Source organism: Haliotis cracherodii, unplaced genomic scaffold (genome assembly GCF_022045235.1).
Source record: "Haliotis cracherodii isolate W230 unplaced genomic scaffold, xgHalCrac1.p SCAF_26, whole genome shotgun sequence".
Taxonomy (NCBI): domain Eukaryota; kingdom Metazoa; phylum Mollusca; class Gastropoda; order Lepetellida; family Haliotidae; genus Haliotis; species Haliotis cracherodii.
The window spans coordinates 1,534,396-1,560,819 of record NW_027266282.1 but is presented as its reverse complement, the minus strand read 5'-3'; the positions used below and the strand labels follow the sequence as shown (position 1 = coordinate 1,560,819).

Here is a 26,424-nt window from a genome sequence, read left to right as displayed (position 1 = left end):
TCACTCACAAGGGTACCAATATGTATTACCATGAAGTTGAATGAAGATACGCATTGATAATAGAGTGACATGTCACACATACCACCTCCTTTTCGTGTCAGTATAACGCTTATGTTAACTGTTAACTTCATCTGCCTTGAATAGTATGCCATGTAATTATGGGGCACGCGAGTGTCACGTGGCCCGGCAGACTGGTATAATCCCCTAGGGAACATTTAGAACTACAACCAGTCAAGAATCGCCTTTCTTTTTAATCAAGTTAATTTCAGCAAAATGAGTTTTTAAAAGCTATCTATATATTATTGCTGATAGTAATTGTTCATATACAGAAAATGAGTGTTGTTTTAAGCTGCTTTTTATTAAATCATCAACAAAATGAAATAATGGATGTGATAATGCTGTCAGTAAATCAACCAGCGCATATAGCGGGTCAACAACATAGTAAATATCATAAGAAGTTGATTTGATTTCTTCAAAGACATTCAATGAATTAGTCCTGTGACACTAAAGTACATTATCAAAAGGCCTACCCTAAGTGTTGTCAATCTATTCACAAGGCTTGTTTACTGGTGTGACTACGGACATAGTCCAAAGATCGAGAGAGCGTCATATGACGGGTCGATGAGAACTCCTCTTGTCACAAAGCAACTCATCCGGCCAACTGGGATCGCCCTCAACCCGGACGGTAACTTGTTCCCTGTCTCTACTTGGTGTCAGATTGATAATGTTACAAGAAAAAATGAGTATACATCTGATAGGGCAATTCTGTGGTCAGTATGATACATCTAACAGGGCAATTCTGTAATCAGTATGATACATCTAACAGGGCAATTCTGTAATCAGTATGATACATCTAACAGGCTGATTCTGTAATCAGTATGATACATCTAACAGGGCAATTCTGTAATCAGTATGATACATCTAACAGGCTGATTCTGTAATCAGTATGATACATCTGACAGGCTGATTCTGTAATCAGCATGATACATCTGACAGGCTGATTCTGTAATCAGTATGATACATCTGACAGGGCAATTCTGTAATCAGTATGATACACCTGACAGGCTGATTCTGTAATCAGTATGATACATCTGACAGGCTGATTCTGTAATCAGTATGATACATCTGACAGGCTGATTCTGTAATCAGTATGATACATCTAACAGGGCAATTCTGTAATCAGTATGATACATCTGACAGGCTGATTCTGTAATCAGTATGATACATATGATAGGGCAATTCTGTGGTCAGTATGATACATCTGACAGGGCAATTCTGTAATCAGTATGATACATCTGACAGGCTGATTCTGTAATCAGTATGATACATCTGACAGGGTGATTCTATAATCAGTATGGTACATCTTACAGGGCAGTAATGTGGTCAGTATGATACATCTGACAGGCTGATTCTGTAATCAGTATGATACATCTGACAGGGTGATTCTGTAATCAGTATGATACATCTGACAGGGTGATTCTGTAATCAGTATGATACATCTGACAGGGTGATTCTATGATCAGTTTGATACATCTGACAGGGCAATTCTGTGGTCAGTATGATACATCTGATAGGGCAATTCTGTGGTCAGTATGATACATCTGACAGGGCAATTCTGTAATCAGTATGATACATCTGACAGGGTGATTTTATGATCAGTTTGATACATCTGACAGGGCAATTCTGTGGTCAGTATGATACATCTGATAGGGCAATTCTGTGGTCAGTATGATACATCTGACAGGGTGATTCTGTAATCAGTATGATACATCTGACAGGGTGATTCCGTAATCAGTATGATGCATCTGACAGGGTGATTCTATGATCAGTATGATACATCTGACAGGGTGATTCTATGATCAGTATGATACATCTGATAGGGCAATTCTGTGGTCAGTATGATACATCTGACAGGCTGATTCTGTAATCAGTATAATACATCTCATAGGGCGATTCTGTGGTCAGTATGATACATCTGACAGGGTGATTCTGTAATCAGTATGATACATCTAATAGGGCAATTCTGTGATCAATATGGTACATCTGACAGGGTGATTCTGTGATCAATATGATACATCTGATAGGCAATTCTGTAATCAGTATGATACATCTGATAGCGCGATTCTGTGATCAATGTGTCATCTCAAAGGGCGATTCTGTGATCAATATGATACATCTCACAGGTGAATGAAATTGCGGCCGAGGGGTCAGCTTACTGAATGAAGGGTCCTCGAAACGATTGTAGCATAACTATTTGGCCACAAACGGAGGGCGTCTAGATGTTGCATTTTACTATGATGTATTTCATGGCATGAACCTAATGGTTTTACTGGTTGCATTGCAGGTGATGAGCTATACTGGTGTGATGAAGGTTCTGGTAAAATTGAAAAATCTCGGCTTGACGGACGCAACCGTGTCGTTCTGTCCTCCAGGCCTGGATCTCAGTATTTCGGCATTATATATTTTAGTGACTATCTCTTCTTCACCGACTGGTCCCAACAGTAGGTAGACACAATGCTTCATTACCAATCAGTGCCGCCTTCTCTATCCCCTGCATAGTTTCAATGCTCCGACCAACCCGTGGGAATTCCGATATGTACATCGTTGATACAGTGATCCTATTTGGGAAATATGACCGGGACCCAACTGTTTTATTCGACCCTTGTTGAATAGAAAATTTTAGTAACAATTCGTGGTAGAAACGGAACAATATTATATCTTTCATAAAGTTCACGACAGAATGTATTTTTTTGATTTGCAGAACTGTATTTCGGATGGACTATGACGGTAGTGGAATGACAACGGTGGGGCCTGGTGGGTTTGGGCGTCTCAACGACATCCACTACCACAGAGATGGATGGGGTCCATCAGGTACGTGACGCTGTAGCCCTGACGGTGAAGCTGTGCATGTCACCACAAGTTCTAGGCTGCATTATTTCCCATTGTCATTATGACAACAATGTATGAACTTGAATATAGAGACATGTGATTTTGTTGATTAAACTATTTATTTATTTTAGCGACAGTCTTAAGAATATGCGTGAAGCTGCTCATTATCAAATACAGCCAACTATCTATAATTGAACAAGGCAAACACTCATAAGTCTCCACATCTCGAAATATAATTACTTCTCAGCAGAAAGACAATGATGAATACGTATTTTAAAGATACACACTATCAAGTAAATGTCACCGCTGCTGCTGAACTTGTGGTGATTATTTAAAATGCTGGTTTGGAAGATCGGTACCAATATTTTTAAAAGTAAATTTCGGATTTGATATCAATAATACCTTTGACATTTGCAGGATTCGTTTTAATGGATTTGTCACGGGTTTATAGGGCAAAGTTATAACAAATGTCGTTTTCACAAATCATTCACGTAGAGAATCCTGATTGGAACTCGTCATGCCACGATACAGTTCTATATAATACGAGTAATAGCGCTATTGGCAGCGTCGATATAAGAAGCTTTTTATTAAGGGTCCTACGTGGGCGTTATTTTACCTTAGCATAATCGACTTCAACTGCTGCAGTGGTGTGGAATACATCATCAGTGGCTTCCCCAAAGTTGGCGTCATGTTTGGTTCAGTGATGATCTTGCTTGTCACCACCGTGATTCATGGGTGTAAACATCTTCTTCTAGATTCTAACCTATCATTAGATTGTTTGTTTGTTGTTCAATGCCGAACTGAGCAATATTCCAGCTAGATCTGTAAATAATCGAGTCTAGACCAGACAAGCCAATGTGACATCCTGCGTATCGATCTGCGCAATTGGGATAGAATCTTGTTTGTCGCCTCCTGCGACAAGGCCAATAGAATGACTAACAAGAAGTAGACATTAGCTGATCAAAACTTTGCCTTTTCAAGCTTTACCGCACTAATTTCAAACTGGCGACTTTCATTCTAGACTACGCTTTGAAAAATATCTATTCAAAATTTTAAGAGTGAACAATTCACAATTCTGGATTGTCTAATAGATGGCCGTGATTGTACGGCAGTACTTCCTATGCTATGGAAAGTCTCTTCCGTTTGAAATGTTTATCTCTTTTAAACGAGAGACAGACGATTATGATTGACCGAATTAGTCGTACTTCCTATGGGCTCAGAGCTTGAATGTGTCCGTCAATCCATTGGAGAGTTGGTGGAATGAGTCAGACATGCCTGTACACCTACGTCAAACAGGGCCATTGTCGTGCTTGAGACAGGGACGTAGCCGGCATGTTTGATGAACTCTGTTTCACTTTGTAACAGCCCAAACATACATGTCCCAATGAACCTCTTGACAAACATACATGTCCCAATGAATCTCTTGACAAACACACATGTCCCAATGAATATCTTGACAAACATACATGTCCCAATGAATCTCTTGACAAACACACATGTCCCAATGAATCTCTTGACAAACACACATGTCCCAATGAATATCTTGACAAACATACATGTCCCAATGAATCTCTTGACAAACACACATGTCCCAATGAATCTCTTGACACACACATATGTCCCAATGCATCTCTTGACAAACACACATGTCCCAATGAATCTCTTGACAAACACACATGTCCCAATGAATCTCTTGACAACGACACATGTCCCAATGCATCTCTTGACAAACACACATGTCCCAATGAATCTCTTGACAAACATACATGTCCCAATGAATATCTTGACAAACACTCATGTCCCAATGAATCTCTTGACAAACACACGTGTCCCAATGAATCTCTTGACAAACACAGATGTCCCAATGCATCTCTTGACAAACACACATGTCCCAATGAATATCTTGACAAACATGCATGTCCCAATGGATATCTTGACAAACATACATGTCCCAATGAATCTCTTGACAAACACTCATGTCCCAATGGATATCTTGACAAACACACATGTCCCAATGCATCTCTTGACAAATACACATGTCCCAATGAATCTCTTGACAAACACTCATGTCCCAATGGATATCTTGACAAACACACATGTCCCAATGCATCTCTTGACAAATACACATGTCCCAATGAATATCTTGACAAACACACATGTCCCAATGAATCTCTTGACAAATACACATGTCCCAATGAATCTCTTGACAAACACTCATGTCCCAATGGATATCTTGACAAACACACATGTCCCAATGCATCTCTTGACAAATACACATGTCCCAATGAATATCTTGACAAACACACATGTCCCAATGAATCTCTTGACAAACACACATGTCCCAATGGATCTCTTGACAAACACACATGTCCCAATGAATATCTTGACAAACATACATGTCCCAATGAATCTCTTGACAAACACTCATGTCCCAATGGATATCTTGACAAACACACATGTCCCAATGCATCTCTTGACAAATACACATGTCCCAATGAATATCTTGACAAACACACATGTCCCAATGAATATCTTGACAAACACTCATGTCCCAATGGATCACTTGACAAACACTCATGTCCCAATGGATCTCTTGACAACCACATATGCGTTTCTTTTTATGGTTTTTGATTTGTTAATAACAGTTGCCAAGGTAACATCGAATGCCTGTATTAGTATAGATTGCACTATTTAGGATTTTTGTTTTTATTCTATTTGTGTTGTAAGTAAGTGAGTATGGTTTTACGCCGCTTTCAGCAATATTGCAGCAATATCACGGCGGGGGACACCAGATATGGCCTTCACACATTGTACCTATGTGGAGAATCGAACCCGGGCGTTCAGCGTGACGAGCGAACGCTTTAGCCACAAGGCTACACCACCGCCCCTTATTTGTTGTGAGAAGATAGTTTCCTTACGAGCAGTGGAAGTTGAAGGGTTATGATTCTCTATGTGAAAGTACTATAAACAAAGGAAACGACAGTTGTATAAACAACAACATGTCCGAAACGACCCATTAAGTACAAAACACGTCCCATTTTAATTCTGGAAACCCCAAAGTCCAGAAACTCTACGGTCTTTGCCGACTCTCGGTCAAAGGTATTTACAAAATTAAACATGCTGTTTTCATGAGCACATACCAAGGAAGAAAAAATGAAAAAGAAATTGTTCAAAAACTGTTCGAAGACTGGCCCATGGGTAAAACTCATGTTTTTGTTTCGCAAATACATTAAATGTATTTATTCAAGTATCATGACACAAAATTTAACTCATTTTAACTTAATTCAACTACTTTATAGCGATATTGAAATATTTTGCCCATGGGCGAGAAAAAGGTTTGGCCCATGGGCAGGCCCATGGACGAGAATATGTTCCTTTACTTAAAACTCATGTTTTTGTTTCGCAAATACATTAAATGTATTTATTCAAGTATCATGACACAAAATTTAACTCATTTTAACTGAATTCAACTATTTTATAGCGATATTGAAATATTTCGCCCATGGGCCAGAATATGTTCCTTTACTGAAAACTCATGTTTTTGTTTCGCAAATACATTTAATGTATTTATTCAAGTATCGTGACACAAAATTTAAATCATTTTAACTTACTTTAACTATTTTATAGCGATATTGAAATATTTCGCCCATGGGTGAGAAAAAGGTTTGGCCCAAGGGCGAGAAAATGTTCCTTTACTTAAAACTCATGTTTTTGTTTCGCAAATACATTAAATGTATTCATTCAAATATCATGACACAAAATTTAACTCATTTTAACTTAATTCAACTATTTTATAGCAATATTGAAATATTTCGACCATGGGTGAGAAAAAGGTTTGGCCCAGGGGCGAGAATATTTTCCTTTGCTCAACTGTTTTAGTTTCGCAAATACATAAAAGTTTTATAAGCATGACACATGATTCAACTCATTTTATACCTTAATTCAACTATTAAAATATGTCGCCCATGTTTTCGTCAGTCCCTTTAAATAATTAACTAATTGTGTACAGAGTATATTGTATCATATGAAATATACTTTATATTATATCATTACATTACTATTTAAAAAGGGCCTTTGGTTGGATGTTTCCTTTACAGAAGTTTTAAAAATTTCACCTTTTTTTACATATTGCAACGATACGCCAATTCATTGGCGACATTTTCCAACACATTAAAGTTTAGTTAGTTTCTTTTTCATTTGCCATTTTATGTCTCGTTGATACATCACACTGAGAAAGTAAGTGACACTAAATGTGCAATATACAGGTACACGTGCACGTATTTTAATGGCAACAAAAAACGATTCGTCTTTCATTGCATAACGTCTGGCTGAATATCTCACATTCTAACGAAATCTCGAACTAATTATTTAATTATATGCGGTGTCGAACTGACAAATGGGAATTATGTTTACAGGCGATTGAGGAAAACTTGAGTGAATATTATAACACTAAAGCAACTTTTAAATGCATTGTCACTTTTGGTATGAAAATGGTAACAGTTCAGAAAAAACAACCGCCTTCTTATGATAATTCTCATATTCTCATTAGGACGTTGTATCTAATTATAGTGTCGGCCTTATTTACAGGTGATTCTACAATACCTGCTCTCAGTCAATTACGATCTACCACACCACGCGTGAATAAACAGTTATGCAGGTGTTGCTGTGGGCAAATACCTAGCCTGAAAATGTATATTTATTTTGTGGATACATGTTTTACAAATGTTCGTTGATATGTGGATATATTAAGCACAAAGACAAAAAAATGTTTATGAAAGATGAATTAGTGCCTTGAAATATTCATCGAGATGTGTATCATCGTTTAATGGGGTCATTCAATAAAAGTATGTTTGGAGGAGATATCAAAGGAGCCGCCCAATATACACAGTGTCGTCCAGTGAACTACCATCCCACCCTGTCAAAAATAGTTATGTAATCGGTACACAAATATATTTCATGCGGTGTCAGTGTGGAAGGAGTTTGAATTACGTATCAGGTTATTATTGTTTGGAGTTCACATTTTGGGGCATTTCAGATACTAACTGAACAGAGTTTACCTGCACATGTCCACTTTAGTGAGACAGACTGTAACCAAAAATGCAATGAGCCGTAGCTCCTAATCCCTGATAACAACGGTAACAACAACCAGGGTGAGGACACAGTAAGGTTAAACCGTGTCCAACAGACAATCTCAGGTGGCTAACGCCATATCTCCCATCAAGTCAGCTCTGTTTTTAAGCGCATAATTATGTTTTTACATATTGAAATAAAAGGAATTTAAAAAATCATATTTAACAAACCTACACATTACCAAATACAAAACCTTATAACCCTTTCTAGACTTCGTTCCAATTAACCTGGATCATTTAACTCGCTCGCGAAGGTCGTATACGACTTTTAAGTGAATGCATCTACAGTGTATCATATATACTCATGATAAGCAATTATTTTCGTTCCTAATTCGAATGAGCACATTCTGAGGCTAAATCTGCAAAAGGACAGACAAAATATTTCTTTGTACAATGCAAACGATACAAACGTAGCTGTTGATAATAGAGACAATGATTTAAAAATCTGCAATATATCATTTGTTCTCGTTCAAATTATTGTAGATATTGAAGTGATTGTAAAGTTTCAAGGAGTACTAAAATGTTGTGGTATTATGATGTATTTAGAATATGAATAGCGAAAAACAGTCACCATATCGGATGTACATGTATAACTTGTCTTCCATGGTTCTAAAACTTATCGGTCCCATAAAAGGAGCAAATAGCTTCGCAGATAGTACTTGCTATGGTTCACTCCCAATTGACAGACGACCTAATCATCAGACAGACCAGTCAAGTGTGACCAGTCTACCTGCCTGGTTTTACTTCCTAATTACTGAGCTGCCCAATACTGTCATACTGTGGGCAGAATAAGCGGCGCCAACTTGTTGAGTGATACAGATTAACCAGATTATGATTGTGTTTGTAAGTTGCGTTTAATCTGTGTCGGGTTGCAGTTGTTTTATTAGGCAAGACCAGGGGTAGTTTTTTCAATGAATCCTTTTAGCCGTTGAATTTGTTTTGTATTCATTTCATTAAATACATTGTTAGGTAGAATAATAACACGTTATAGATCTTCAACAACCAATTCTTGGCGTAAAAGGGCGACAGCGCTTGTCGTAAGAGGCGACTACCGGGATCGGGTGGTCAGGCTCGCTGACTTGGTTGATGCATGTCATCGTATCCCAATTGCGTGGATCGATGCACATGATTTCAATCAGTGGATAGTCTGGTCCAGACTCGAGTATTTACAGAAAGCCGCCATACAGCTGAAATATTGCTAAGTGCGGCGTTATACAACTAACCAACAAACAAAATTTTGAGGAATTCACAACAATCACTATGACGAGGTATGCATATCACAATATTCACTCACGTTTTTCTCAATCGCATTGAAACATAATTCCCACTAGTCAGTTCGACACCGCATGTAATTAAATAATTATTTCGAGATTTCGTTAGAATGTAAGATATTCAGCCAAACGTTATGCAATAAAAGACGAATAGTTTTTTTCCATTAAAATACGCGCACTCGTAACTGTATATTGCATACCTAGTGCCACGTAATTGCCCAGTGTGATGTATCAACGGGACATGAAATCGGAAATGAAATAGAAACTAACTAAACTTTAATGTTGTGGAAAATAACTTCAATTAATTGAAGTACACGCACATGAATACGTATCATAAACTGTCAAAACGTTTTGAGAGGTAAGGCCGGATTCATTAAAGATCGCTACAATATGTAAAACAGGTGAAATTTGTAGAACTTCTATAAAGGAAACATCCAACCAAATGCCCTTTTTAAATAGTAATGTAATGATATAATATAAAGTATATTTCACATGATACAGTATACTTTGCACACAGTTAGTTGATGCGTTAAAGGGACTGACGAAAACATGGGCGAAATATTTTAATAACGCCGTAAAATAGTTGAATTAAGTTAAAATTTGTTAAATTATGTGACATGAAACTTCTAAGAACTATGTATATGCGACACTAAAACACAAGTTTTGAGCAAAGGGAAATATGTCAATATTTTGTGTCTTGATACTTGAATGAATACATTTAATGTATTTGCGAAACAAAAACATGAGTTTTGAGTAAAGGAACATATTCTCGCCCATGGGCCAAACCTTTTTCTCGCCCATGGGCGAAATATTTCAATATCGCTATAAAATAGTTGAATTAAGTTAAAATGAGTTAAATTTTGTGTCACGATTCTTGAATGACTACATTTAATGTATTTGCGAAACAAAAACATGAGTTTTAAGTAAAGGAACATATTCTCGCCCTTGGGCCAAACCTTTTTCTCGCCCATGGGCGAAATATTTCAATATCGCTATAAAATAGTTGAATTAAGTTAAAATGAGTTAAATTTTGTGTCATGATACTTGAATGACTACATTTAATGTATTTACGAAACAAAAACATGAGTTTTGAGTAAAGGAACATATTCTCGCCCATGGTATGTTCTCATGAAAACAGCATGTTTAATTTTGTAAATACCTTTGACCGAGAGTCGGCAAAGACCGTAGAGTTTCTGGACTTTGGGGTTTCCAGAATTAAAATGGGACGTGTTACAATCGTTTGGTCCCGCTTTACAAATGTAGCATTCCACATTAGTTTCAGATCAATGTCGGTAGTAACATTTTAATATTCGTTAACAAGTTCAAATGCGTCTTTTACAGCATCCCCACTGCTATAATTATCTATTGTGATTTTTGTTTCGAAAATCTTTAGCCATTTCCTTACTTTTCTTTATATTTGGACACATAATTGTGTAACTTTTAAAGGCGTTTAAGGGCGCCGTCGTCTGCGAATGTCACAGTGAAGCAATTCCGTGAACGATGTGTTTCTCTTTGAAGCAGCAGATTCTCTTTTGACGTTATTCAAGGAATTCAGTAAATGTGCTGTCATGTCACGGGCCGCTGTCTGATGTATTTGTGATTACACTTGCTCAGTAAAGTGCAAACTCTAGTACTTTTTTCACTTTACTAAGAAAGTGTCATCACAAAAATAACATGTTACATTTGACCATTTTCTTAAAGGCTTTATGTATTCATAACTCCTGGCCAATGGAGACGTGGCAATTTAAACTTATCAGTGGGGACCATAAAGTACGTGATCAAAACTACCAGTTGTAGGGCTTCCATTTTCGAGAGGATTCGGTGGCTGAGTGGGCTAGGTCGCTGACTTTTTGTGCTGCCAATCATGTTCTTTACTCTGAGAGTGTGGGTTGGAATCCCGGATAGAACTTCCCCATAAAAGTACAAGAAAGTATAATCCCAAATAAAACATGTTACAAACACTTATGTCTTTATACAAATTGCAAATTGCGTTTCGCGAACACCCGGTGTCATCGCTGATTTTCAGTGATCCATTTACATAACTTTCACCGCTACTTTGCCTTTATGCCCAGTGGAATCTGTTTCGGCGGATAATCGAGATTGGTTATTCTCTGACGTTATATATTCACAGATGTCGCACGCTGCAGTTAATTCCCAAGACTGCTTAGTCCATGATCTAATTGGTTATGGTTTCTTTCAAGTTTTTGTTTGTAGTCTTCCCAACATACGGGCGAGTCAGTCAAATAAGTTTCTTTGTCTAAGGTTATCATTTATATGTATAGGTATCATAACGTGTATCATATATCTTTTATCCATTGGTGAAATAAACTTACAAATGTTTTAGTGGTTGTTGTAGGCATGGGAAGTAATTTTTACCCAGATTTAACTTGAGGGTGCTATTAAGAACAAGCTGAAAGCGACCATATTCTCTCAATGCCGCCACTGTATCAAGATAATATCGCTTATACGATAGATAATGAACTTTTTCAATTGCTAAACATGTGGGAAGTACCTTTTGAAGGTTGTCAGTTATCAAAGTCTCCAAGATGAAAAGTTGTACATCTACTGATCGGTGTACTATCTGAGAGGAAATCTCGCTATCCTTTGTGCGTGTACCTGCAGTGTTTCATTGTGCTTGCAGACGCTGAACAACTCGAGCAGTTACTGCTGAACAACTGCTGGAGCAGTTACATAGAAACATGATTTTCTGGGTTTAGGCGACGATTGAGCGTCCTGGCCAGTTTTTGATCGCTCAAAGGTGGCACAAAGGTCGCAGCCTTGTGTAAAGGGGCCTTAAGCCTGTTTCATTGCCGCTTTAAGGTCCACTTATAAGGTCCATTTATTATCAAAGCAACGTCATTGCAATAATAATAATAATAATAATAATAATAATAATAATTACCGTCTTCGCCATGCTTGTGGTTTTGACACAGGTTCATCCATGGTACGACCCGGAATATGTAGAGGGCCTCATGGAAAATGATAAATAGAAAATTCTTGATTGACAAGATTGAGGAAAAACATGGCAAATATGGGGACCTCACTTTCGAAATGTGTCGCTTGCATACCAAGTACCAAGTTGTCCGACTCCCCATTGTTCTCGGTGCCTTAGGTTTGGTACCTCCGATGAATGGAATGTATTGACCTCCCCGGGCAACTACTTGTTTTACTTTAATGAATTTCTGGTCAACTCAACTTGAGATATATTCGCAGGAGCAGGTAGTGACATCGGAACCCATTTCAAGGAATACTTCAGGGCGATTCTTTTAGTCCTTTGCTTTTTTGTTTGTGACTTAATCCTTTAGGATTTTTGGTAACCAAAGAGGAAGGTTATCATCCCGGACCTCCTCAGCACAGATCCCCAACACCCCTTACTCACCTCCTTTACATGGATGACCTTGAAGTTATTGCCAATGGAGGATCAACACTAAAACAGATTCTCATTGTTGAATCCTTTTCTAATGATATAGGCATGTCCTTTGGACTCGACAAAGGCAACCTTCTTCATCTGAAACGTGGCAAGGTAGAGAAGAGTGAGGATAAGTCCGTTTACTTGAAGGTGTGTGGGGGTGGGGTGGGGGGCCGTCATCGACCATCTCGTGGAAGGTCAGGCCTATACGTACTTAGGGATGCATGTTAGAGACAGACTCAAGAATGCACGTATCAAGGGCAAACTTCGGGCAGAAATGTAAACTTAAGAAAATCTGGATTACAGAGGTGAACGCTCGCAAAAAAGTTTAAGCCACAAATATGTATGCTGTATCCGTCCTCGGGTATTCTTTTGGTGTTGTTAATTGAACGAAACAAGACATTCCGGGTATTGAAACCCTCACACGAAGAATCATGTCAGACAATAGATCCCACCACCCTCGTTCTTCCTGCAATTGCTTGTATTTGCCAATCATAACGGGAGGGCGTGGTTTGATTAACGTGGAAGCCCTTCATGTTGTAATACTATTGTGCACTTTTGCGCCCATTTATTTGTCTGATGATCTTCTTGTGAAACATGTCAAGACACACGATGAAAACAAGGCATTCCCCAGTTTTCTTAAACGGGCCAAGGATCTGGGACATAATCTCAATGTCGGTGTTGATTTTGTTGACGGTTCTGTACTGCTGAACGGTACAGAAATGAGTGTCAAACAAGCGAAGTGCCATATCAAGTCGGCCCAGACTCAGTTTTTCAAGGAGAGACTTTCTTAACGACCACTGCATCGATTTTATCTGCAGTGTGTTGAGAAGATCAGAAATCTTGCAGAGTCCTTCGCTTGGATGAAGTCGTCTGGCCTGAAAAGTGAAACTGAAGGCTTTCTGTTTGCTGCTCAGGACCAGTCACTTCCCACTCGAAACTACAAATGTGTGATTTTACATCAAAATGTAAATATGAAATGTAGATTATGTAATGAATTTAATGATATTGTCCAACACATTGTCAGTGGATGCCCAGCTTTGGCACAAACACAGTATCTTAAACGACATGATGGTGTAGCTCGATCATCTTACTACCGTCTTGGCCATGCTTGTGGTTTTGACACAGAGGTCCACCCATGGTACGACCCGGAATATGTGGAGGGCGTCATGGAAAATGATAAATACAAAATTCTTTGGAATAGGCCCATTTACAACCTCAGACGTATCCAGGCCAACAAACCTGATCTTGCCCTTTTTGATAAATCCAATAAAATCATTTATATCATTGAATTTTCTGTCCCCTTTGACACTAATGTGTTTGACAAAATTGAAGAAAAACATGGCAAATATGCGGACCTCGCTTTCGAAATGTCACGCTTGTATCCCAAGTACCAAGTTGTCCGACTCCCCATCGTTCTCGGTGCCTTAGGTTTGGTACCTCCCAATCTGTTGACTGACATTGGGAGAATATCCGGGTTTGCTACCAGTAATACAGCCCTTCTGACAATCTGGTAATGCAGAAGGCTGCAGTGTTGGGGTTTTATGAGGATGAGATGTGATGATTGGTTCATTCATGACCCAGTCACGAGCTCTTTATGACATCCGAATATAACGGTTTCCTCACCGTTAAAAGCCAATCAGGAAACAGTTAGTGTGGCCTATTTTTTTCGGTTTATGGAAACATAAAAAGACATAAATTGCTTGTTCCACCAATCAAAAACCACGGAATAACTTTTTTTGTTATATTTGTATATATTATGTTTTGCACGATATATGACGAGTGTATCACGATCGATATTATCATTTAATAACCGTTATTATGTTATATTTGTTAGCGACGACAATTGTTGGAAAAGAAATACAACTGTTTATTTAAAGTTCTTGTACATCTCAAATTGCGGTAATAATACGTTTTTATATTGTTGTACTTCAGGTACCAATGCGTGTAGCAACGGGCGTGGTGGATGCAGTCACATCTGTTTGCCCAACCCTGGCAACGGATTTTTTTGTATTTGCCCTGACGGCCTCACACTTCAGCCAGACGGACGCATCTGTGGCATCAGTGAGTTGTTCTCAGTCAAGGGAATTGTAGCGAAGCATCAATTCGAACAATCCGAAGCCGGTTTAAGGTTTAAACATCGCTCTGAACAGTATTTCAGTTATATCACGGTGTTGCCGCTTCATGTGATGCAGTTCATCGACGTTTACCACTTTGATAAACGCAAAGAGCACGTGTATTGTGCTGACAAACCAATAATCGTTGTGAGGGCCCAGGGACACAACTCGTCACACAGTACTGATTGATATACGTCATATATGTAGTATAGCAGTATCTGTGATCTGTCACAATACACTTGGTTTATCTGGCAGCTACACAAATAGTCTTTAAAGGCATCTATTCTCATGCCATACATCCACCAGGACACGTTTAGTTGCAACATAATCAGCGTCATATAAATGAAGAAAGCGCTTACGTATACTTTGAAAGATATGTATATGCTATAGATATTCACGATTCAACAGAAAACGGAATATGGAAGGTGTTAAGTTGGTCTTTCTTTGAACTGTAGTTTGCCCGGTCATCAGATCTGTTCTACTTAACAATGTGTCGAAGAATGTTGGGTATCATGGACGTTGTACTTTGTTCAGCAAAGCCGTGCCCGGCACTGTTTCCACCGAAGTATGGCTCTGTATTCCCATCCAACTGCACAGAGATAGCAGCTGCGGCAGGGAAGTACTGCACGGTCACCTGCATGCAAGGCTTCTCTCTTATTGGCCAGCCAAATCTACAATGCATGAGCAACGGGCAGTGGAACAACCTGGGATCACCGCTTGTATGTCAGGGTAAGACACCCATGGTCTTACAATACACAATACCAACATATGCTAGATGTAGCATACATGCATGCAAGGCCGTAGTTGACAGGGGTGGGGGGGGGGTGGGGGGGGGGGGGGGGGGGGGTGGGGGGGGGGGGGGGGGGTCAGGTTAACTTTCACAAGGAAAAATCTTTTCTATAAAAAATCCACCTGCCCCCTTTGGCAACGGCCCTGCCATGTGTAGATGTGTTCAATAACCAGAATACTAGAGAAGATGTATTGAATAACTAAGAGTGCCAGAGGCAGACGAGCTAACTATATTGAGCGTCAGAGATACAATGTGTTCAAAATTTCCAGTATAAAAGACTAGGTGTAATCAGTAGTTTGATAGTCAGAGGTAAAAGACTTTAAGTGTCAGCGATAGACGTATTTAATGTATTGAGTGTCAGAGAGAGATGTGTTCAATAATGTGATTGTCGGAGACAGATCTGGTCAATAGTTTGAGTGTCAGAGATAGATGTGTAGATATTTTGAGTGTAAAAAATTAAATGTGATCAATACTTCGATAGTCAGAGGTTAAGGTATGTGTCAGAAATAGGTGTGTTTAACGAATTGAGTAGCATATGGTTGTGTCGCTGTGTCATTTTATCAAGACTCCCTTAATCAAACCAATACACACATCCTCCTTTATATTGAATGTCCAGTCACTAATATTCAATACATTGGACATCAGAGCTAGATGTGGCCAGTAAGTTGAGATTATAAATTGTTTGGACAATTGTGTCAAGATGTTCTTACAATTGTCACATGTTTAAGCTTCGAAGAGTATAAAAATGCCATACATTATTTATAAAGAAGAGTTACTATGAATTTATTATGTGGGTTAAGGTTTACTCTACACTCAGCAATATTCAATATGATAAAATATCATGACGATATGTACATAACCGAGTCTGGGCCGGGCGAACCAATGGTTGACTGCATAACACACACTCAGTCATGGAACTCAGCCCCGGAATCCAAGAATGGGAGTCCTCAATGAGAATATATTGCACTTAAATGTACTTGATACGTTTATATCCATAAATCGTGTCTTGTTTGTATTTTATATCACATTATGTTATTTTGCCAACATTGAATTGCACCAACAAGTTAGCTTTTATATGGCACGATGCGTTGTTATTATCAGACACACAAGGTCCTAACATCACTTGCCCAAAGAACCTATTTGCCAAAGCACCTCAAGGACATGAAACAGCAACGGTCAACTGGACACAGCCCGCAGTAACCGATAACACTGGCGAGAGAGTGAGCTTATTTCAGAGTCTGACCCCACCTATTAGCCTAGCTGAGGGGATATACACAGTTACAGTGAGAGCAGTGGATATATCGGGCATTACTAGTAATTGTGACTTCAAGATAACAGTTTCAGGTGAGAACAGTGGAAATATCAGGTATTATCAAAACATGTGTCTTGAAGATAACAGTCGTAGGTGAGACCAGTGGAAATATCAGGCATTATCAGTACTTGTGTCTGGAAGATAACAGTCTTAGGCGAGACCAGTGGAAATATCAGGCATTATCAGTACTTGTGTCTGGAAGATAACAGTCACAGGTGAGAACAGTGGAAATATCAGGCATTATCAGTATTTGTGTCAGGAAGATAACAGTCACAGGTGAGAACAGTGGAAATATCAGGCATTATCAGTATTTGTGTCTGGAAGATAACAGTCACAGGTGAGAGTGTCGGATATATCAGGCATTATCAGTACTTCAAGGTTATGTGAGAGCGAAAAAGGTATGAGCGAAACCACACCGGTGTACAATATGGCCAAGTTACTCTCACAACGTTAGATAACAAAAAGACCCAAATAATTTTTTAGATGTTATAGAGCATGTTTCCGTGTGTTTTGTAGTGTTGACTTGCGCCGACCTCAGTCCTCCTGCAAATGGATACATTGATTCAAGCATATGCCGGTCTTTCTATGGGTCCACCTGTCACATAAACTGTCATCGAGGTTACATTCTGTCTGGTCCACGAGACATAACATGTGACGCCGACAGCGCTGGAAAAGCTCAGTGGACAACAAATGGTACCACGTGTGTAGGTATGTAATGTTTACCGTGATAATCCATGTGCTCTACTGTTTAATCAAAATGTCTGAAAAAAATCCTAAAACAGGAACCAGTGAAACTATTTCTCAGCACATATGTTCAGTTAATGAACATACTGTCGCTTGTACGGTTTATGGGTTGTTGTTTTATATGCATGTACACATATGCCATGAAATGCCATGTTAAAGTTCTTCGTACAAAATTCCTACATCATTTGTCATTAAACGGCAACGATAATATTAATTTGATAACATCTGTTGTGGTTGATATGGCATGACATGACATGTAAGGGTTTAGGCTGTTCCAAGGAAACACCAACATCATTACAACGTTGTGGAAATATTAATGTGTTCCTAACAGCGATATCCTTGGAGACTTCTTCTCTGACCATTTGTCCAATGTCTGTTCTAAGAAGCTGTATTTCAACAAAACAATATGTAATTTATTGTCATGGAAAATATGTCGTTGTAGCAATCAGCTGCCCGACACCACAGAATCCAGTCCACGGCAGATTACAAAGCTGTGAAACGCCGTACAGTTATCAGGAGCTCTGTGAGCAGTCTTGTCAAGATGGCTACACGCCTGTCAGTGGTACGACGATCAGGCGTTGCGAAGAAGGCAGTTGGTCAGGAGAACGACTGGTTTGCACCAAAACAAATGTCACTGACACCAGCACTGTAACACATAGTAAGTAACGACGGTTTATTATTCCTTGAACAACCATAAGCACACACGAACACACAGCCTAACCCTTTCCATCTTCAATATTCATATCCACAAAATTTCAGCTCAATTGGGCTAGCTATTCTGAATACATGTTGTAAAGCGAAACTTTTCGTTGAACATCCAAACGAAGTTTCACGAAGTTTGTCAAAGAATATCGTTATGTGTCTTGTAATTATTCGGAAAGAGACTATCTTGATCCTTATATTTGTACCGAAAACATGTATCAGCATACGTTCCTGGGGGTCAGACTATCACCAGAATCATATGATCAAAAGTTTATTTTACAGAACATCCGTGTCCCTCCCTTGTAAATCCAAGTCATGGCAACATTCTACCAAGTCTCTGTGTCAAATCCGACCTCGTCCCCGGCACTCGCTGCACTCTGACATGTGATGCAGGATATCTAGCACTGTCGTCAAACACTCTGACCTGCAGCAACACCGGGGAATGGACTCCCTATGCCAACCCGCTGGTGTGTCTGTCTTCAGCTACGTCAGGTAACACGATGAGAAAACTAAAACTTAGTTCATGATTGTGGTAAGACCTTAGCTCCACCACTCACTCGACCGACCTACCCATCATGTAACAGGTAGGTCGGCGGTACGCATCCTGGATAACTAGATAATCTCTTGTGATATGAAATATATCAACACAAGGTAATGTAGCAAATCCCGAGGCTCATGAATGCGACGGTCTGAAAGTGACGTCATGCCTCGGCCTCGTACTCAATCACAACATCGATATAACCGAATAGAAAACAATGAATAAAAAATATGTTAATGGATATAAAGTGAATAATAGAATGACTTGTGTTCGATTTGAACATTAAACTTAACCTCAAACTAACGCTTACATTGTAAGTCGACCATTAGGCGGTGATCAGGAAAGCAATATCTCCTCTTAGCAACATATTGTCTGATCTCATACAAGGATTTACTTTTAGACGATGGTTTCCTATGTCATTGGTACCTGTCCTCATCAGAGGTGGGGCTGTGTAGTGACACGGTTTAGAGTCATCTGCATAACAGCTGAAGAACGTCTTGAAGGTGGCTACAAGCATGCAAGACGTTTGTGAAAATAAATGTCTGTCTGCAGATGTCTTAATTGTTGGGGTTATATGATTTGTATTGTTGATGTTAAACTGACGAAACTGACTTTTTCCGTTGTGTTCCTCCAATGTAGTTTCCGGGTCAGTCTAGTCCCAAGTATGCAGTGTCAGAACCGCGTAATGAGGGTCGGATGTCACAAGGTGTGACCTTGTCCAATGTATGTCCTCGTGCACCGACGTCGCGAGTCATGCTGAGGCAGTCAGCTACCGGTTAGACCAGCGGAGACTCGATTATCTGTCGATTGCCTGTCCTGATATGTAGCTTTCTGACAGAGGGGGCGGTGGGGTAGCCAAATGGGTAAAGGCCCGGGTTCGATTCCCCACATAGATACAATGTGTTGAAGCCGTCTCCCGCGTGGTATTGCTGGAATAGTGCTAAAAGCGGCGTAAAACCATACTCTCTCGCTTCTGACAGCGGCGTGAAATACAATTCACTCACTAACTCACATTACTAATTACTTGCAAACGATTAGATATTAGCTATTTAGTCATCTCGCGTTTTAATGATGCACCTATAGCCATGCTTAAGATCAAAGGCATTTACATTTTAATTAAATGCAACTTCTGACCCTTTTTCCAGAAATACACAATATTGATGTGAACCCTTAATGCAGGAGACAGATGAGAAAGGAATTATCTACCATTTCTCTTTTGGTCGTGGCGACAGGAAGTCAATGATTAATGATCAACGCAAATATTGAAAATAGTGTTATACCAGCAAAAACAGAAGATATTTTAACTTACATATAACAACATGAGAAACAGTCTCGTTTGACGGATATAGATACATACTGTCAACACCAAGTTCCACTACAACACGCACTCTGAAACGTTTCACATAAGCCACTTGGCTCTTCTGTTACAAAGATTCAGTTTGACCAGAAATTATTGAGAATGTGAACATTATAAATTATAGAATTTTTAAGTCATCTTTTCCCAATACATGCCTCAAAGTGGCAAAGCATACTGCCTATCGAGATAGTTAGAAAATCATGAATCATTTTATTCCAATATCTCCTCACATCTGCTTCCATGTGACATATATTCTTTAGACTTTTTTTCATTGATATTGTCCTTCATGATTCCCGAAATATTTTCAACACTAAAATATACTCCGAAAAAAGTAGGGATCATAAATTATGAATGGTAATACAAAGTATGAGAACGAAGACAAACATCCAATGCAAGAAGGTTTATGTCTGTGAAACATAACACCCGAACACACCTGTACATTGCACGTGCCTCACACAGTAGCCCCACACACGTGCGTAGGTTGCCAGTCCTGATTTTGACACTTTTAGGGAAGGTCGATTAATCTCTGTGGAACATTATTTCTCATTGATTCTGCATATCATGCAATTGTGATTTATTTGACTTTTTTCATTGTTTGTGTAAGAACTAGCGATGCGGCGAATGTCTACGAGCTATTGCTATGCTGGAAACTGGTAGAAGTAAGTGTGCAGTGGTCGATACGTTTAATATTTCACAGTCTGTGATTAACAGACTATGGAACAGGTGTACCAACAAACTCAAAGTGTTGACGATCGACCCCATTCAGGGTGTCCAAGGTCAACATCAGAAACAGACTCTACGAGATCGAGCTCAAACGGAGAATCAGATTGCTTCAAACTTTCATCAGGCTACTGCATGGCGTACGAGTTTCGGGTCAGACGATCAGAAATCGTCTTCATGAAGATCATCTCCAGCCACGTGTTGTGCCGCCCCTTACAAATCGTCACGGCGCCCACAGACGTCAATGTTGTACACAAAGTACACACATTGGGGTAATCGTGGCGTAATCATGTTTTCAGAGATTAACACTTCCTTGATAGGCGTGGTCGTGTTTTGCCACGTCCCAATGAACGTCAAACCAATGTCAGCCTGAGACAGATTTGGCGGTGGATCTGTTATGGTGTGGGGTAGCATCATATTGTGCAAGGAAAGGTCTGTTACAACTCTTAATGTAACCATAAATCTTAATGTAAGAAATGGTTACATTAAGGATTGCGGGTTAACCCTTGTTACAACTCTAAATGTAAAATGTACTCTTAATGTAAAAAACATTTGCATTAAGGGTTGAAGTGACATACTATTTCTTTTTTACATTAAGGGTTATCACTATGAAGTAATTCTTATCGGACATTCATGAAATTTCGCAGATTTAATTGATCGTTACAAATGTCTAGATGTGCAAATGAGAAATCATTTTTAGATTCCCTCTCCGTGTAGAAGGGTTTATGAGCACTGACCCTTTCAAACTTCCTGAAAAGTTTGGTTAAAACTTACCGGGTAGCATAAAGGGGGATATTTGTTAAAGAACTAGAACTGACCTATGGGGAATTGAGTACCTCCCGCTGACGTATGATAATGTTGATAATCAAGCGTGCCTCTACAAAATCACAACCTCTGTTTTTCATCTGAACATTCTATGAAATAGAATAGAGTATTCAAAGGAGCAATCAGAGACCTCCATTCCATTGACACGGTAAATACAAAACCTATGTGGTTGAGTTCGGACTCCCATAACATGTCAATATACAACATTTGAAGAAAATCGAACAATTTCTAAATGTCGACCAATCACGGGCCTCCGTTCCGATGACATGGTAACACAATGGTAATGATCCGTAGCTACACCTACGAACATATCTGAAAGAAATCGATGTAGTAGCTGAGAAGTTGTCCAGACAACATTTGAAAGTAAGAAAGGGCAACAACTCCGCCGAAATGAAAACATAATTGCAATGTGCCCAACTACATGTTGAAATAGTTTAATTAAAAATCAGTTACTTAGTTCAGAAGGAATCGTTCGGAAAGTTATTTTCTACGGAGAGACCGACAGACAGACGGACACACTGATTCCATTATACCCCCTAACTTTGTTGCGGGGATACAATGAACTAATAATCTAATGAAATGATATTCGCGAGGGTTTTCAAAAGGACGTCATAAATAGATATTTAGTGATTTAGATGTTTGAGACCTGTAAAGTACAAAATGGCGACTGTGAGACCATTTTGGATTTCTGAATGAGTTTTTTTTACCAGAACTTGTGCTGATCATCCACACCTAGTTTCATAAAGAGTACTTATTAGTATGGGAAATAGTCTTAAATAGGGTTAATTATCTAAATTTCGACCAATCAGAGGACTTCGTTCCGTTGCTATTGTAATAAAGTGTCCCTCGTGTGCAAAACTATATCCAAATATCTTTCAACGAAATCTAACATCTAAATTTCGACTAATGCCTCGGTTACAATGACATGGTAAGAAAACCTATTCGGTTGAGTCCTGAAATACATTGCACCTAAATACCAAATTTGAACGAAATCTCTAAATATCTATCAATCAGCTCTGCAGATGCGGCTTTTCTTGTGCCATGAAATCAAGGTTGTAACGGAAATGAAGTCATATTGTATAACGTCCCTAGATACACCTTTGTACAAAGAATTAAAAAAAAATTGGGCTCAATGACATGTCAGTAATGACCACTTAAAGAAAACATGTAAATAACTACCAGATTGTCGTTGTTGACAGGTTGTTGGAATATGAAAGGTGCAGTGCACTTAGACAAGTTCTATGGCTCTACTATATGCGGTTTCAGAGAAAACGCGCAAAGTTGAAGGAAGAATATATTCTAGAACGAAAAATTATAAGAAACAGAGCAAAACAATGAAAAAATGTGAATTAAGCAAATATAACCCTATATTTCCAATCACACTTTGTTTATAAGAATCTTTTTACAATACGGGGCGATATGTACGGTATTAACCCTTCATGTAAACACATTACATTTAGAGTTAACACAGAACCCTTAAGGTAAACATTTTAATATTTAAGAGTATTTTTTTATTTTTAGGGTTGTAACAAGGGACACCGGACAGTACTATCGGGACTACATACTGACACCCTTTCTTGTCCCGTTTCCAAGGTGTGTGGGTCGATGTTTTGTCTTTTAGGACGACAACGCCCGTGCTCACCGTGCACGATTCTCCAGTCCTCACCGCAAGCAGTACAACATCCATAGAATGCCATGGCCAGCAATGAGGCCATACATTCCACGGCCACATTGAACACAGGCCGCCGACCACGTTGGCTGAACTTGGCCAGGCGCTGCAAGAGGAGTGGGACAGACTTCCTGATATTGCCGACCACGTTGGCTGACCACGTTGGCTGAACTTGGCCAGGCGCTGCAAGAGGAGTGGGACAGGCTTCCTCATATTGCCATAGGGAGATTCCTAAATACGCAGCATGCCTCATCGAGTGGATAAATGCTTGAACAAATCGTGGCTGTATGACGCACGACTGATAAAAAAACGTCAACTTAAAATTCATCTTCTTACCCCTATCGTCCTTGGTGTTCATAACATCTACTGTCACACTTCACTACCGGTTGTAATGTGTTACCCATTCTTTCTTTATTTCAGCTATATCACGGCCTGACAAACCGGTGCTTGATGGTGTCAGTACCGTTCCGAGCCGTTGATACGCACTAGCCTTACCACCCGTTAGAATGTCAAACGTCAAGTCTTGATTTAACACAACATTTCTCACAATTCAAATGTTATTTGATTTTAACGCAGTATGAGGCCCACCTGGCCGCTTTGGGTATATACGGCTTTAATCGGATACCAGGGCTGAGGCCTTTCTACAGAATAGACTCCATCATTAATAATCACAGCAATGATTATATGTATACCCCCGGAGGAATGAAAGGAGTCGATCAAACGACATGTGTTTACAAATAATTGGGATCATATAGATACTTTGTCCTAAAATAGAATGACTGGCGAGAACGACAGAGCATTCCTGTATGGGGTTATGGGAACCTTCAATGATGACAAGCAGACTTCAATGCATGTTTTGTACGTGTCAGGACCATTAATTCACACCAGATATGCGCACATGGCAAAACTAAAACAACCTCTTCAAATCGACTTTAATCCAACTCACCCGTGTTGTATGTATGTTTGTGCAACCCAATGAAGCATTTCACTACTAGTACATGGTGTGTAACAACCATAGGAAACTGATGGTTTGGAGCTTGTGATTGAGTGAGGTACCGCGGCTATTCACCGTTGCGTGACACCAAAGGTGACACGATTGTGACAGCCAGATCTGTTCAGTATTGTAGGATACCCACTAACCACCATGGACATGTGGTAATCTTGCACTTGATGTTTGCATAAATGTATTTACAACTAACGTATCCGTGTTCTGTTGATGCTGTTGAACTACATCCTCCTGTCATTGATATCTATGCGAGTATATGAAAACGTTGGGTATTGATGAGGTGAGCTACAATGCAGACGTGTTATGTTTACAATGTCTCTGTGAATCTGTCTACATCATTTCAGGTACAGCACCTGATACATCAGCTTCAGTGGTGGCGGGGTCAGTGGCGGGGTCAGTGGCGGGGGTTGTTCTTGTTGTGTTGATCATCGTCGGCGCAGCACTTCTTCATCTACACATGTACGTACACTCCCACATATCACCAATGTATGTCTGTGACATACAAACGAATTCATTTATAAACGTCAAAGGTTTCTAGTTTATGCTTCAGACATGCATTTTGATACGTTGTCCACTTCTGGAGGTTGACAGGGGGCAGTTTGTAGTGGTTTGATGTTGAATGAGAAAATGTTAAACCAACATGCTGACCGTTAACCGAAATCGTTGAAAGAACACTGTGAAAGGTGCTTCACACTTGGTGGGATGTCATATTTGCAGCACCCATACCATGTCTAACGCCATACAATGTCAAGTCGGTCTTAATTTACAATGTATTGGTATTTTTTAGTATTTGTCGGCTAGTTATTTGGGATGCAATATTAACACGAGAAACATTTCTTGATTTTATGCAGGTGATTATCTTAGTGGGACCAAATGGGTAAACACGTATAAGGGTGTTACTACTATGAATCACCGGTGGTTCTGGGTTAGAATAATGGTCCCCAGCAACCCATGGTGTTGTAAGAGTCAACTAAAAGAATCGGGTGGTGATCTCGCTGACTTGGATGATTGCATGTCTTTGTATCCCAATTTTGTGAATCGATGATCATAATGTTAATCTCTACAATACCTAGCTGAAATATTCCAGGAATATTGCTGAGTGCGGCGTTAAACAAGAAAGAAACATACAATACCACCATGAATTATTATGCTTTAGGAAACGCCGTTCACGAAATGAAGAAAGTGACGTTTACGAGCTACAGCGTCGTCCAACAAGCACGAATGGTATAGAAAATCCAACCTATGAGAACCAAAGTTATTCTCAATCGCGATGATGCACCCCTCTTTCCAACGTATGCTTCCCAGAAGACGGTTTCCTGTGTGACAACTCTGCACAATTGTATGAAGAACTAAACGATACTTGTGATAATTCAAAGTAGATCCTTTGACATATTGATTTACATTCGTGACTTACACGTGTCATTCCGGGACAAGCTGAATGGCGACTCGTTTGATAAGATAAAACAGAACACGCACATCTGGGTGCACATTAATTCCCAAACAATGACGAGGTATTCGTCAGGCATTCCACATTACATAAAGGATCCTGCTTTCATAGAAATTAAAGAATACGTGGAGTCATATGGAAGATTTAGATGTGTGTGTTGTTGCATATGTCTTCAATTGAACTAGTGATATATTATAGACGAATACGGTGAATAAAATATGAATGTCCTGAGAAACATCGGACAACTCTTCGTCCAACAGATTCATGTTAATTGTACAAGCTCTAACACTTCAACATACATTTTGTCCCAGTCTAAAGTGTAAAATTGCGTTTGTTTGATGGTCTTTGATAAGGCTTGTTTAGATTAACAACGCTTAGGACACGAGGACACCTGCATCCGATTGACGTCACGCTATGCTTTATTACTTTCCTACGTTGCCAACTATGACTAACCTAGTGTTTTGCTTGGTTTAAAATCAAATCTGTAATAATCAGCTCC

The 26,424-nt window shown here is 39.3% G+C and overlaps 1 protein-coding gene across 2 annotated transcripts in view; it reads left to right on the top strand.

Annotated features, from left to right (window-relative positions):
* Positions 1–26,158, top strand: part of LOC139472963 (scavenger receptor cysteine-rich type 1 protein M130-like) — a 62,596-nt gene extending 36,438 nt beyond the window's left edge. Inside the window, exons 23-33 of one of the 2 annotated variants that reach the window (XM_071255444.1) lie at positions 558–685; positions 2,345–2,501; positions 2,762–2,871; positions 14,634–14,762; positions 15,350–15,544; positions 16,707–16,949; positions 17,434–17,625; positions 18,104–18,319; positions 18,646–18,855; positions 24,823–24,937; positions 25,635–26,158. In XM_071255444.1, coding sequence (XP_071111545.1) covers positions 558–685; positions 2,345–2,501; positions 2,762–2,871; positions 14,634–14,762; positions 15,350–15,544; positions 16,707–16,949; positions 17,434–17,625; positions 18,104–18,319; positions 18,646–18,855; positions 24,823–24,937; positions 25,635–25,752 — 1,813 coding nt within the window. In that variant the 3' untranslated portion in view covers positions 25,753–26,158. Of the gene's footprint in view, positions 1–557; positions 686–2,344; positions 2,502–2,761; positions 2,872–14,633; positions 14,763–15,349; positions 15,545–16,706; positions 16,950–17,433; positions 17,626–18,103; positions 18,320–18,645; positions 18,856–24,822; positions 24,938–25,634 lie in introns of those variants that run through there. The other variant, XM_071255445.1, reaches the window with a different exon arrangement.
* The last annotated feature ends 266 nt before the right edge of the window (positions 26,159–26,424 follow it).